Consider the following 15,404-nt stretch of genomic DNA (forward strand, 5'->3'; position numbering starts at 1 on the left):
ACCTTCGACTTAGGCGATTATTGAATTGTATTCGATTTTGATATGCGAGGTTGACTGTATAAAAAACTAAAATATCTTTCTGTATTGTTGAGGGAGGAAAACAAAGAGGGTTCATTTACAAAAACAACAAAATCCCATAATCTTCTACATGGAAACCCTGTTATAACAAACTCACTTAATAGCCCGAATTCACGAAGGTGGTACTATCTTTGTCCATGGTTTAAACCATGGACAAAGACCCTACGGTAGTTTTGTATGGGGCGCCAAGTGTCGCATGACCTATTTCGTGACGAGATCCGTCAGTCATATTATTGTCAACGAAATGACCAATTTCGTAACGAAATAGGCCATGTTAACATTTCGTTGACGAAATGACTGATTTCGTAACGAAATAGGCCATACGACACTTGGTGCCCCATACGTTTGTCCATGGCTTAAACCACGGACAAAGATTGTACCACCTTCGTGAATTCGGGCCAATGTGCTTAATCCGCTGGTCATGGTTTTCCATTACAGTGTGTAGTTGGTATCTTTTTTTAGTACATTTACGAGGTACGTAGCAGTTGTACAGGCGACTCCCGCAAATAATGAAGTTCTCGGGACTGGCAGTTTTCTTTCATTATATCAAAATTTTTTAAAATCTAAACAAATAAAGTGTTTTAAGATACCTGTATCAAGATGATAATTTGGGGCCCTGAATATTACTTTGTTGTATTCAGATTTTGTTATACAGTACATGTAACCATGTTCGTTATAATGGGAGTGCACTTTACATGTACACTGTACTGAGGTAAGAATCTGCGGTCCTGGCGACCTCGTTATATCAGGGTTTCCCTGCGCTTGAAATTTTTCCACATGGATTTGGGTGCCTGACTCACAGATGACCATCTCTCACCAAAGTGCCACCAACAATCTCTTGAAGAAGCTCGGACAAAATGAAACACAGGAATTTACAAACTGGTTTGAAAGGGAGAAAAAGAAAACAAGTCTAGAAACATTTTCTTTTTAATTATTGCATTACAAAATAACTTAACAAAACAATGTCACAAATCACCACACAGAAAAAAAATTGAGCATGTGCATTTAATAGGCATACAAGGGGGCATATCTTCATAATGTCATGTGTAAAAAAGAAAGAAAGAAAGAAAGAAAATGCATCAAATCACACAAAAACAGAAAATGGGAACAAACTTAATGAAGTCTTACATGAGATACTCCCAAATGGATGGGCCTTCTCCTTTGCTCCACAGAACACTAACTGCTCATTATTAAAGAGACCTCGCAAAATGTAGTTTGCTCGTGACTGGCAGAACTTGCTACATTAGCTTGACCATCGGTAGACCTGTACTCCTTACACTCATTTTAATGCACACATACACTGTACATATTTTTTCCAATGAATAAGACAACTGAAACATTCTACCTCGGGGGTTTCATCATTTACAAAAATAAAACTGCAACATCTTTTTTTTTTCTTTCTCATTTTCAAACATTTCCTATTAAGCGGTGACTATCAAAAACTAATCGAATATTTTAGTAGTTTCATTTACTCTTGGAAATTAATTTCACGTCACTAGGTGCCACAGAAAACATTTCATATTTTCGCACAATATGAGCTGACATATTTGCTGAGTAGAAATTAGCTTCATACAAGTGCAGAAATGTGTGTTTTTACAAGCTAAACGACGAACTGTCTATATGACACTCACATTTGTATAAATACAAATACACAAAATACACAAGTGTAAAATCTATGCCCGCAAACTGAGAAGATGTAATATTCTTGTACAGTTACACATATTTCATCAACATAGTTCCTCCCATTTGGAAAATTAAACGCTCATTTTCACAGTTTTGCTTTTGTTTGCTATTTGTTATTTTACAGAAGAATGACGTAAAGCTTGCATCATTTCTTGGCACATAAAAATTTCTTTTCCAGCCATCTTATGTACACAGGCTTCGTCACAGGTTAATAATTTACACACATTCAAGTCATTCCTGTCAGAGAAGAAATTAACACACAGTTTTATGCACATGGCACTGACCTGCCCAGATTTTATATTCACGAGAAAACAAAGGATGAAAGATGAGTTTAAAACTTGCCTCATAAGGTGGGAAGTCATGTGTCTGCGTTATGCAAATTTGGTGAGCAAACATCAGCACTGATAAAGCAATTGTTTATACAAAGGAACCTTGCTATGAGGACCTGTAAGCCATGACAATTGCCATGCTATGTTAGGTTTCTCACTATACCAAGGTAAAAAAAAGAAAGATAGAAGAAATACACAGAGATAGGACCTGCGAAGTCATCTTGCTATGTGACAATCATGTTACCCAACCTCTTTATAAGGTTTTGCTGTTATCAGATTGTGCTACTTCAGAAGAAGAGTTAACTTTCCTTCTTTTCTTTTCTTTTTTTTTTGTAATATGAGGATGAGACTAGTCAGTTTTTGATCACATGATGTCAACTATCAGGTGACAAATTTCAAAACAGCTCAAGAATTTGATGCCACTGACACGTATGTCACAAAAAATGTCATCATACCTCATCTACTCTTCACTGAGAAATGCTCCAAAAGAGGTCATTCCACTCTGGCTACAGCTGTCGCTCAAGTTATAGCATCGTTTCCGAGATCATTCGCAGAGAAACCAGCATTCAGCCAATACCCACAAATAAGCATCTTTATCAAATTTAGAATTGCATTTTTATCCAGTCAAGATTTTGATTTGGTGCAATTAGCTTCATGAAATATTTTCTCACACATGTTCTGCTGTAACCTGGTGTGTGGTAATGACATTGGAATGGAAGAAGGAAATAACAAGACATGTTTCAAAAGAAAAAAAAAAGAGATAACAAAAACTGCTGATTAGAATATGCATTATTATTTGTTTCAGCAAGTGACAAAATCCGCTTCTCCACACACACACTATTGTCAGGCCAAGCCATACACTGTATCATCCTACTCTTTAATACCCACTGCTTCCAAAAAAGTTGTTAATCAGTGGTGCACACTGAACATGACCTCGCATATTCTTGGCGTTAATGCCCGACAGCTCTTTTTGAGAACGGCTTTAAATAGCTAAAGGCTTTGATCAACAGACTGCCCTTTCATTGGGATATTACAGCTGTATCTGGCTAATCAATAGTGGCAATCATTAGCATAGGAAGTTACACAACATCAAATCTTTACACTATGTACGGTGTGGTATGTGACTCCAGTTGTGACCACATAGATAGAGAGTAAGTGTAAGACACCAATGGAGGCTTATTGTTTACCGGCTATGGCATAGATAATATACTGGGATGAAGATCTTGTGTGTAGGAGCTGTCCAATACAGTATTCCATATGCAGAATTACAGTATATGTGATACCAATTTGGAATAACGATACATCTTTCTAGAAATAGAGCATATTGATTGTATAGATGTTTGATATATAATACTGTACATAGATTTTGACAATGCTATATAGCATGCACACTACACCTGTGTGTCATATTTACTGCTGTGAAGCCAATCCCGATTGTTGATCAATATTGGGTCTGTGGATGAACACATATATTTTAAATACAAAACTATGAAAAGCAACACAAATGTCCTCACAAACCATCACTTCCAAAAGAATATTTGCTATAAGTCAATATTTGCTCTGTTGGGGAAATATGTCGTGAATTATTATTATTATTTTTTTTTGTATTCTTCAACATCAATACAGGAGTGTAGGAGTATGTTTTTACACATCATAATTCGAATACACAAACTTTTCCCAACACTGTCCCTCTTTGCAACATTCACACTCCCCAACAGTCTCAAGAACATGCGTCACGTGTGAAGTCTACTGTTTTAGGATCAAAGCAAGAATGAAGAACAATGGACCTGTGACCACCATCATCCATAGTGTCCTACATCATTTAACCTCACACGTGATTCATATGGGCATTCAATACTGACCAATGTCCAGCATCAGACCACTTGAAACGTGATGTTAGAGGACAAAGGTTGGTACCGGTAGCCTGAATATATCAAGTTCATTAATACTCAGTTGACTCCACTGAAGTCAGATGCTAGCTGGAGGTTATTACCATACTTTAAAGACCTACAGCATGCTATGTTGTATCTCTGGACAATGCAACTCTTATAAGTGCCTTGTTTCAAATATGATATGCTCTTCAGTATCATCTTGATATATATATATGCATACATCATTTCTACAATTATCGATATTGATATTGTAATGAAAATCAAACAACAGAAGCCAGTCCATTTTCCCCTCATCGAAAACTGTACCAAATGGAAATTTTCAGTTTTTAAATGAGGGGAAAAATAACATTTCTGTTTGATGACTTCAAGCTACCACATACACTCATTAATCCAGTGTTAAACGCTAAAGATGGTCATCAATTTCTACTCTAATTGCAATAGCCATAATCAATAATATCTTCGATACATCACTCCCATTCTAAAAATGTTCAATACGCTTTTCTCGTTTGACCAACACATTAACCTGCCTTGATAATACAAATTTGCATATGTATGAGCTCCACAGGGTGCGAAACACTCGACTACCAAGGATCAAAATTAACCTCAGAATCAAACTTAGCATCAGCGCCAAAGTTAACGACGCTGTGTAGCACTGCAGTGGCTAAATTTACTAAAACAAAATGGTTGAACTTTGTTGACTGAGCTGTACAATGATGTACACATGCATGAAAAACACACTCCAGCTTTAATACAAAAATGTTTAAAGTTATGCCGTCACTTTTAAGATATTTATAAGCAAATATCTCCCTGCTCATAAAAACCATTCAATACATGGTTCGTTCTAATACTACTGTCTTTGGGGGAAATTGAGTATACTAAATCTTGTCACTCACAGAGTTTTCATTTGTTTTTAAGCATTTTTAATGAATTTCAAATACAGCAATCCGTTTCCCGTTCCTCCTTTTTACAAAATATCACACACACCGGTGGCAGGTAGGAATATGCAGCTAATAGAATTTGAATGAAAAACATCTAACAGTGCCTTTAATGTGCTGCTTCCACAGGAGGAACACGTAAATATCTGTGACACTTTATCAACCTGTGAAAAAAAAAGAAACTCTTTGTTTCCCTGAAAAATGAACCATACATCTCTTGCAAAGAAATGTTTTACAGCATCATCAAATCTTTATAACATAGTTAAAGAGAGAGCGAGAGAAATAGGAGGGATAGGGTCAAGAAATAATTGCGTTTCCTGTATTCTACCCCTCCTGTCACTCTCCGCGTTGTGTTATACCATTTCAGTGACACACCCTAACTGTGATAGGCCACTTTCTAATATCCCAGGCTACGATAACATGGTTTTCAGCTCTTAGTCTAGGAGAAGATGGCAATTATAAAGTAAGTCACTCATAGGTTAGCTTTTAGGTGTGCCTGACCGACCAGTGAACCAAGCCTTTTCCCAGAATCCTAGAAAAAAATCCCCAGGATTCTGCGCCCTCGCTTGTTGACCTTTGACCTGCCTAGCAGTCCAGGAAGTTGGCAGCCATGAGGAGTTCGAGGGCAATCTCCGGCTGGATGGGGAACTCGGGGATCTCTGTGGAGCTGTTGGTGTAGCGCACTTTGTAGGTGAAGTACATGCACACCTTGCACAAGACGTGGGATCTGAAATGACATACCACATACATATATTAGTGGAATGGATTGATGAAATGCTGGTAATTTGTGAGGATCACACAGAGATATCTTAGCCATGCATCATTTTAAAGGGGAAAATCTTGTAAAAAGTTTATCAAAGTTGCATAAAAATTAAGGAAGTTACGAAATTGTAAAGTTTGCTAATTTTCACAGAACAGGTTTTGAACAGTCAATATGAACATTATGCACATGGGTGAGTTGGTGATGTCATCCCCTAACAACTTGCTTTATAGTTTGTACACAAAATGTTGAATTTTCCAGCTTTTTGTTCTAACGCAATATATATGCCCCAGTCTTAGATTCTGATATATCTGACCGATCATTACTGAACAGCAACATATTTTTGCGGCATGAAATTTTCACAAATTGGAGCTGACAGCCTTTTTCGCAGCAGAAAATTCTGATGAATTGCTACTGGCATTCAATGCATATAGTGTAGACAAGAACTTCCGCATGTATTTGATGTATGTATACATTATGATTTTGATCCAATATTTGCTGTTATACTTGTAAAATGTTATTCATTCTTTTCAGAATAACTTTTTCTGGCCTAAACTTCCCCTATAACGGCAAACAATATTCTCTGGCATGGACAAGCTAACAGTAACAACTAACCTGCCACCAAGACAAAAACCACAGAAGTGGCTGAGAATAGGAAGGCGGAGCTGCTTGTCATACAGTCGTATCTGCATGATCTTATCAACTCTAAGTCTTACACCAACGAGGTGTGTGAAAATCTCATTCATTTGTACACGATGCAATTTCTACTGCTACTGACACAAATTACAATAATTATTGATACTGACCAGATTGTTTCACAAATTATTTCATGTTTTTCATAAGATGTGCCAGTGCTACATAAACTTTTGTCATATAATTCTTCTTATTCTCACTAATTTTGTTTGTTTGTTTGTTTATTCCATTTTTCCATCTGAGAAGATGGCTGGATGTCCCATACTCGGCTACACCAGCTGGTCTTCCATGGGGTCCAGTTGGATGTGAGGTGGGACCACTTCATCGGGTTATGTACCCTGCTCTTTGCGATGAATGAATGAAGCGGTATCTTTTACGTGCATGAGTTGCGACTCTCTCATACACGGTACCTCCATTTTATGTCCTACCCTAGGGACAGAGTGTTTTGCCTCTTACTAGAGGGGACGGTGTAATTGCAAACAACGTTGTTCAGTAAGAATCGGGAATTGAACCTGGGTCCTTTGGATCTGGGGGCAGATGCGCTACTGACTAAGCCAAATCAAAGTGGGGTTGACGCACTGAATTTTGACGAATGATCACTTTTAGAAATTGCTCTCACAACTTATAATGCTTTTTACATTTTTTAAAGACTTAAACAAAAGTCTTGAAGTCTTACAATTAAACAAGCTTCAGTAAGACAAAACAATAGTATGCAAAACCATCCATACACTGCAAGATTAGCAAGAATTTAGATATTGACAGGTTTTCTGTCTTGTGAACACTTACGGGATCTCTTTGAAATGAACCTCATTTGTTTCATTTTCAGCAAATTGACCTGTTGGAAAAAGTAGAAAATACAAAGTATGTATAAGGTACTGAAATCAATACACATGTACATGTAAAATACAATAAACATTGGAACCAAACTCAAAACTGAAAATGTTTCCTTGAAACAACAGAACTGTTATGTTATATGAGATTTTCTTCACTGTATGCTAGTCCACGCATTAGTGAATTTGTTGTCATAGTGTAGACCAGCTACTTTGGACCGTACATGTGCTGCTGTAGCAGCAGTGAGCTGCTTAACCCGTTGAGGACGAGTCCCGAGTATACTCGGGCAGGTGTCTATGGGAAATGCATGTTGCAGCAAAATCAAACCGTCCTCAACGGGTTAAAGTGCTCACTCAATTTGTTGAGACTGTACATAAAATTTGTCTTACTCGGCTGAGCATCACGAATTAAAACGCAGGAACATTTTTGCTTTTACAGCATTCAGAGGTCCGTCATTTAAATGTACTTAAACACTGTTTCAATAGACAGTATATCTAATAATCGGTCTAACATTGAGTGAGTCCTAATGAAAATTGATAATGTGATCTGGGGCCATGTGTAATGCTCTCCCACGGGCTGAAACATTCCGGGATGTTCTGCATATCTTGCATGATATTGTGTCCCAATGCCCGCATGGTAAGTTCTGCTGTGACAGTGAATATGCATACACCTGTAGATGACATGTAGGTACACACTGCAGGATAACTTTCCATAGATGACAATAAGCCAGTTCGGGGTTCCAATTTGAGCATGAGCAGAAAAAGGTCATCTGTACCGGCAGAGCATGTTGGGGTTTTTTTCACTGGGATAAGCATCTGTGACGTAATGATTATTCAAGTGATCATTATGAGTGGTGCTTGCCAGCACATCCACCTAACAGCAAAAGTGGTACTTGACAATATCAATAGAAAAAGATTGTTAATACATTCAATGCAAAATAATGAAATGGATGCTTTCCAAAGTGCTAATTAACGAATCATTGTGCTGGTCACCTGGTCTACGCAAGTTCATTCTTTGTTTGAAGATGACTGATGAATTCCATAAATTGTTACGTCGGGTAAGCTGAAATACCTTCTCTTGCTTGAAAACTCGTGGAGTGCCTCATCAATTGAGAAAGAAGAAAGGTCATTTGTACCGATGTGCCCATGAGCTAACCCCGATCTGGCTTATAGGTCAAGATGGTGAACAGGACTTATAACTGATACGAAAAAGAACAATTCTTATCATTTTTTCCTTTCAAGAGATTTCGGATAGCTTGTGATACAAAACTGATGGCAGTTTCATCACTTACCGGGTCCGCTCAGCATCGCCTTGATTGTTCCCGAGGTTAGCGCGTGGTCACGTTTGACGATGAATTCATGGCCGTCGGAGGAGACCAGCTTGACGTACATGGCATCGGGGCCCTCGCAGCCGCCGTAGACCTTCTCATCATCTCCGTCCTTGTTGTCAGCCATGCTTGACAAGTGTGTCTGTTTGTGTGTGGGGGGAAGGGCTCTCTGTGAGGAGAACAAAAGAACATCAAGTGATATCCCTATTAATAATTGAGAATTAATGCACATCTGTTGTTGTGGGGGGGGGGGGGGGCACTGTGGCATAGTGGACAAGACTCCCGTCTTTCAATCGGAGGTCCGGAGTTCAAATCCCCTCTAGTGTCTACGTCTTGAACAAGATGTTTCTATCCACCATGTGAACTCTCGCCCCAGGTGTATAAATGGGTGCCTGGCAACGCAAAGGGAATAATAATTACAGGAGACTCTGGTAGAACAATGGCAATAGAATGTCCTGTGAACAGGCTACCCTGGATAAAGAAAGACTACGGTACCTGTTGTATCTGTTTGCACAATTATACAGTTGGAGATGTTTGTTTCAACAAAAGTTTTGGAGAAATTTCACTTGAAATGAGCATCAGAAATGTGCCATTATAACTTGTCTTTGGAAAACACTGTATACAAGTGTAGCTTTTAAATCATTTGAAGAAATACACATAGTTAGTTTGTACTGTACTATGCGTACAGTACTGTACAAGAAGGCAATCATTATTACTTCTTTTTTTGTCTTAGAATTTTTTTTTTTCAGGGTAAGGGATTTTTTTTCCCTCTCTCTCTTTGATGTATGTTCTCTTCCATAATATTCTTTGTGTGCTACTACCAGTATGATTTCACATATCATACATGATCTGTATCTAAAAAAAAAAACTGTCTCTACTGCATCAAAAGTCATCGATGCTATTCAACCACCATACTTGTGTGTTCTACAAATGCACAGAACTTTGTCAATTCACTGAAAGTGGCTATGACATCGTCTCACTTCAAAAAGTAGCATATTATATGTGACCCTGCACAAAAACAAATTAAAAAGTCGGAAGACATGGATTTTTAGTTACAAAGTAAGTGCATATTCTGAAAGAGCAGACTCTAAGCATTAAAATGTGAATTCAAATGGACTTTCCTAACCTATGTATCTAAACATTTGAAACATGTTTGAAAGAAAGCACACACTCTGGAAAAATGTAAACTGAGAAAAGAGGCTCTGAAGTACAGGGTCTATTCAAGCGCTTAATCCTTAAAGTGGTGCTACCTGTGCAATGAATCGAACAAAAAACAGGATGTGTCACTAATGACAACACACACCAGCTTACATAAATTTTTTAGAAATGTTGCACGTATGCTATAAACTGTAGCTCTACCCAATGTAGTGCGACAGGGCCTTAGGTCACAGTGACTCATTTTCAGGTGCTTCCCGAGGCATGTCATGCAAGACAGCATGTGTTGGGGCAATCAATTATTTGCTTTCATTCATACCAAACATGGCACCACTGGCCGGGACAAACTTTTACAATACAAAGTCCACTATCCATAGCTCATCCCCATACAAAGTCCCAGCCTGAAGCAAAAATCACTTAAATATTGCATCATCAGACATGACTGCTGTGAGCCCCGATAAACACGGTCACTGTGTTCACTAGTGAGCATGTGCGGTATAGTATGAAATTCAAAGAAGGTCATTGAACACTGACCGGCTTCGAGAAACCCTCACCTTTGTACCCAAGTATTGACATCCAAATTCATTAACTGATTGACATTAAACATTCGAACGTAGCGTTAATCGTAAGACCTCCCGATAAACTCCCCACATTGATTTCATTACTTGGTCAGTCTCAATATAAATCTACCACTTGATTGCTCTAGATCATCCTAGACTCGTCACGTTTTGCTATGAAAATGCAGGAAACCTCCAATAAGCTGTCCTCGTCTTGATCAACAAATTGCGGAAGTCCAAATGATAAAGAAGCCTTGATTTTTGCCATTTGTGACTGCACATAAAATTGTTTGTGTGAGTCTGCATTTATCAATTCAAGGTATTGCCTAACTTGACCTGGTTTTAAAAATGGTCCCAACACTGTAACAGGCAACTGCTTTTATAGTTGACAGGTATTTTCACCCTGATAAACACTATACACTTGTGCAAAACATACTAAATGTTTGGCCATGTGGATCAAGTCACCCCATCTCATATACAGTACATGCATTTGAACAAATCAAAGCAGTGGTGGCGCTATTTAACTTTTACAATAATCTGTTCACAATGCTGTGCCAGTGCTCAGCGCTAGCTCTATTTGGTCACACACGAAAAGCAGCGAGCACTATCTCTAGCTCCACAGTACGTACAGTTTTCTCAGCAATTGCTACATATGCACAGTACGTATTGGAGAAAGAAATAACAAATTTGTAAACCCTAAAATGTATTTTTAACTTTAAGTACTGTGTCACGACAATATTTAAGCCATGGTAAAAAGGAGAAAATTTGGTGGGATTTAATGCTGCATTAACATACAACTGACATACTCTGTGAGTGCCTGTTGCAAAGTACTCTGCATTTAGACAAGAAATGCACTAGTAAATACCGAATGCGTGACAGCAAGTTGCACCCGGGTGCGTAAAATCACCTCATTCATTTGCATGCAGCGTACACATACAGTGTACAGCTAGTGTTTAGAGACCTGACTGCTGGTGACAGAATGCTACAACCTTTAAGAAGAAATTCTCAGGGGTGTAGACCTACACCTTCAAAGGAACATGTTGCATGAAGCTACACTGTTTTGAATGTACAAGTTTTCTCTTTGTTATGTGACTTATGCTATGTTATTATGCTCCTTGACATAAGTTGTGAAGTCAGTGGTTCTCAACTGTTGGGAAGACTGAGCTTCAACTAGAGGGGGTGGGAAAAATCCCCCCCCCCCCTCCCTGATCCTTCTTATATTTTCTGTATACAGACATAATGTAACTTCCTGGAATGAATATGAGGAACACTAATTACAGTTTACGGTACACATGTATATCACTACACAATCACTTACAAGAAGAGTGTACATGTACACTTTGTATACTGTATGAGAGAAAACAAAAAATTCCACTTGGCAAATAGCATGCCATTCACTCAGGGCGATCCAACAGTGGGGCGCCTTGGGGTTAGTGGACCCAATCATGTTCGTTGATCACACTCAATCATTCTTGTTAATAAAATTGCAATTACTGCACTGCGCACCTGACCTGCACAAGATCACAACGTGCATGTGATAAAGTTTAAGATTGCACAGAGCCTACTTTTCTTTGTAAAATATACTTCAATCTAAGACAAAAGTGTTGAAAGGATGTGGGCAAAACCAGATGAAGAAAGATGGAAGGATAGCCAGGAAATAATTTTACTTCTCAAATGTGATTGGCAGTTTTGATCAATGGTAAATTAGAGAATTCTAGTTCAAAATAGTTGTAACAAAGTTCTGTACAGACTTACAGTATGTAACCTGCATTTATAGCAAATTGTGATGCGATATCAGGAATATTATTCCCTGGCGCCTGGATATCATTATCATCAGCATTTGCTCCTTTGAATATTAATTCAAATTGAATGATCAACCGACACAAGCTTTATTTCTTTCATTAGATGTTATTTATAGCTACGCTATTCACTATAGATCTACCACATGTAAAATTTTCAGAACGTAGCAGTCACAGATCACATGACCTATCGCTGTCATATCTGGATGTTTTGCTTGAACAGCATACATGTCTGGGTATACTTTAGACAGAAAGATCCGTCTGTCCGGAGGACTCTTTTGTATTTTGCCATTAACGCCGTCCTCCGTAGACAGACGGAAGGTTGTAGTACCCATTGCTGTGTGGATGTTCTTAACCACTGTCTCTATGGAAAATTGGGTGAGGTACCTCACCCTTCTCGATTGCGTCTAATTCACGGCCCTAGGTCGGCAAATTTATGCTTGAATAGTTAAATCAACTATTCAAGAATAGACTACACTCACCAGATTAATGAATAATCCAATATTTCGGTCGAATTTTCAACGCAAAACACACATCAACCAGCCCGTCGCGTCGTCACGTTCAAATTGTAGAAACATACAGTATGAATCTATTAGCCAATCACATGCGAGGTAGTTTCTACGTGTTTTTTTTACTTAATAAAGTACCTCGCATGTGATTGGTTTACAGATTCAAAATGGCGACCTACTGCTAGCGAACGGCGATGTTGCGATATGGATAACATTTCTGCATTATAATTGCGTTACTGTGAGTATTTCGATTGCAAAATGTGAGAAATTAACCCCAAATATTGCTGCATAATGTATCATGTCATGTCAAACTTGTTTGAATGTAAAAAAGCTGTCTGAAATTTGGTTTATCGTAACGTTTGATCTGTGCGCTACTGCCACACAGGAGCTGGCATCATTGACTTCGGTCTGTATACGGACGGGATCCGTGAAGCCAGACGCAGTCTCCGCGGAACATTCCCCGACGGACAGATACAGACCGATCTTTCGGACAAGGTATACTTGTGAAATAGGCCCCACCACTGCGTGTCCGTATTATAATACTACATGGCATCTTGCCTGTTTCAACTCGAAAATTCAGCCCCACCGTGTGGTGTTCAGCGGTACACAAGCACAGCAGCGGGGCTTTCTTCCACAGGATAATACATACATGTACTCGTGAATGCGGCCCACCAAACAGCGTTTACGCGAGATTGATACAATGCAGTGGTGGGGCCGATTTCCACAACTTCATCCTCCCTTTCTCCTGTTTTTATCTTTGTTCTTTCTTTGTTCTCCCTATTATTTTTGGAAAGACTTTCAAATGTCCCTCAACTAATTTAACCATATATACAACCCTAAACTAACCCTAGCCCAACCAGACGCCGTGCAAAGACGGCGTCAGACGGACTGTGATACACCAATCTACTAAAGACCCTCGAACACGGCCACACAACAACAAAACTGTTGAAAATTTCTACATTCTTATCACAAATTTTACGAATCACTCACATGAATTGAAATGCTTGGACTATGAGCATGGTATATCAGTCCATAGTGAGCCCTCACTCAACATACACTGAGCAAAAAGTCCAATCTTAACCCGGAATGCTGTGATCATCGGTGGGCGATTAAAAAAAAATCTTTCCCAGCTTTGAACGATGCAAATTGTGCTGGTAGAGTTTGTATGCCCGCACGGTCGACAGCACCCCCTTTGCCCAGCATTTTGCAGTGCTGCGCCGACATTTCGAATCATTTCTGTGATTTCTGTGGCATATATACAATTAAAAAAGGCTTCATTTTCAGCAAGTTGTGATTTGTATGTCAATATCAATAGCTAAAGATGGAAGCTAAATAGATAAAGTTTTCATTTTACATAGTCTGAGTAACAAATATGGTGTAGAAACTCTAGTAAATTCAGAATAGTGTCGGCGCCCAAGAATTTAAAGATTACTTTACCGCAAGTCGCTAGTCGGTACAGCTACAGCCGTGTCGCGACTTACACTTGTGTACAGTACATAGTTAAACTAACCCTAAACCTTAAACTTACCCTAAAAACCTAACCCTAAGCCCAACCTGTCCTTGCTTGCTAACATACGCACGGATGCATGCGCACTGCGGTGGGGCCGATTTCACAATTTTGCCCATGCCTGGCTTCGGATACTGCACTAACTCTAACATAATGCATGCCGAAAAAATATTCTATGCATACTCTATCCAGTAGAAGTATATTAGAACCAACTCATCAGTTAACATTTAAGCTACACACATACATAGCTACAAAGAATCTAGAAAATCTTCATTGTTAGATTGGTGTGTATTAGACTAAGGTTAGAATTTTAAATGGACCCCTCGCTCTGTTTAGACTGTTGTTAGTTTTCCCCTAGTTTTAATTGTACAATGTACGTAAATAATTTACTATCGCATTTTGAAGTTATGTTGTGCCAATGTTAGAGTAATCACGGTGACAATGAGGATTGATTTGCCATTTAATTCACGTACTTTACTACCCCCAAACCGTGGACGATGGTCCATGCATGTTGCAAGAAAGGTGAATTTGTTGAGCTACGAACGAACGAATGAATGGTGAGCTCGTGAGTGGCCGTGTGTCACAGGCCGTGTACAACATGTATACAATTGTACACTGCAGCACAGGCCTACATTCTATTTTGAGGCAGAAAATTTCATCACGATCCGGTGTAGTTAAAACCGGCGATCTTGGCCAAAACTATACCAATAATCATCTAGATGTAAACATTCGCATCTCTGACTGCAGTCATTACATAGAAATGAATATTTAACATGTCCATCGTGATACAGAAAGGATTTAGGCAAAATATACAACCGTTGTTACTCACCGACTCCTTCGTTGCTGGCCACACCACAACGATCGATTGTAGCGTCAAGACGTCAACGAAACAACAGTGCAGTGCAGTGCATACAATAGCCAGCAGCTCATACCACACAAACCAGTCCAGTAACGTTGTGTGTCCGTTCGTTCACATGCGCCGGATGCAGTACGCTTGTACAGTTTGCTGTGTAGTACGCGTACGCACAAAAACTTGGTGCTCGCCGCTTGCACACTGATGATGGCGATTTCGATTGCGAGGCGCACAGATCGACGCGCTCTCTGCTGGTACACATGGCGCGCCATTCACCCAATAATTCCGAAAAACTCAGTTTATCGCATTTATCGCAGGATAAATTCAGTTTATCAGTCGATAAACTAATTTTTCGAGAGAAATGGTGTTTATCCAAAAAAAAAAAAAAAAACCCCAGAAAAGAAACCACATATATTAACCTTTTCAAGCGAAAAACTAAATTCATCGTGGAAAACTAAGTTTTATAGTAAACAGAGTTTTTCTCGAAAAACTTAGT

At 38.9% G+C, this 15,404-nt stretch overlaps 1 protein-coding gene across 1 annotated transcript; it reads right to left on the bottom strand.

Moving 5' to 3' along the window:
• Positions 1-5,106: 5,106 nt before the first annotated feature.
• Positions 5,107-14,948, bottom strand: LOC139743578 (elongin-C). The gene is made up of 4 exons (XM_071654058.1): positions 14,885-14,948; positions 8,493-8,697; positions 7,157-7,205; positions 5,107-5,644 (listed from the first exon to the last, which is right to left on the bottom strand). The coding sequence occupies exons 2-4, from the start codon at positions 8,653-8,655 to the stop codon at positions 5,503-5,505; spliced, it is 354 nt and encodes a 117-aa protein (XP_071510159.1). The 5' UTR covers positions 8,656-8,697; positions 14,885-14,948; the 3' UTR covers positions 5,107-5,502.
• Positions 14,949-15,404: the final 456 nt, after the last annotated feature.

The sequence above is a fragment of the Diadema antillarum genome, unplaced genomic scaffold, assembly GCF_040938485.1.
Source record: "Diadema antillarum isolate AM-2024a unplaced genomic scaffold, OU_Dant_1.0 seq00001097_RagTag, whole genome shotgun sequence".
Taxonomy (NCBI): domain Eukaryota; kingdom Metazoa; phylum Echinodermata; class Echinoidea; order Diadematoida; family Diadematidae; genus Diadema; species Diadema antillarum.

What these genes read in the sequence shown, in the direction of transcription:
- LOC139743578 (XM_071654058.1), bottom strand. Translation starts at nt 8,655, where the DNA reads ATGGCTGACAACAAGGACGGAGATGATGAGAAGGTCTACGGCGGCTGC. An exon ending in GGCGATGCTGAGCGGACCCG is followed by an intron (nt 7,206 to 8,492) that starts GTAAGTGATGAA and finishes TTTTTCCAACAG; the next exon opens with GTCAATTTGCTGAAAATGAA. An exon ending in GTTCATTTCAAAGAGATCCC is followed by an intron (nt 5,645 to 7,156) that starts GTAAGTGTTCAC and finishes ATGTCATTTCAG; the next exon opens with ATCCCACGTCTTGTGCAAGG.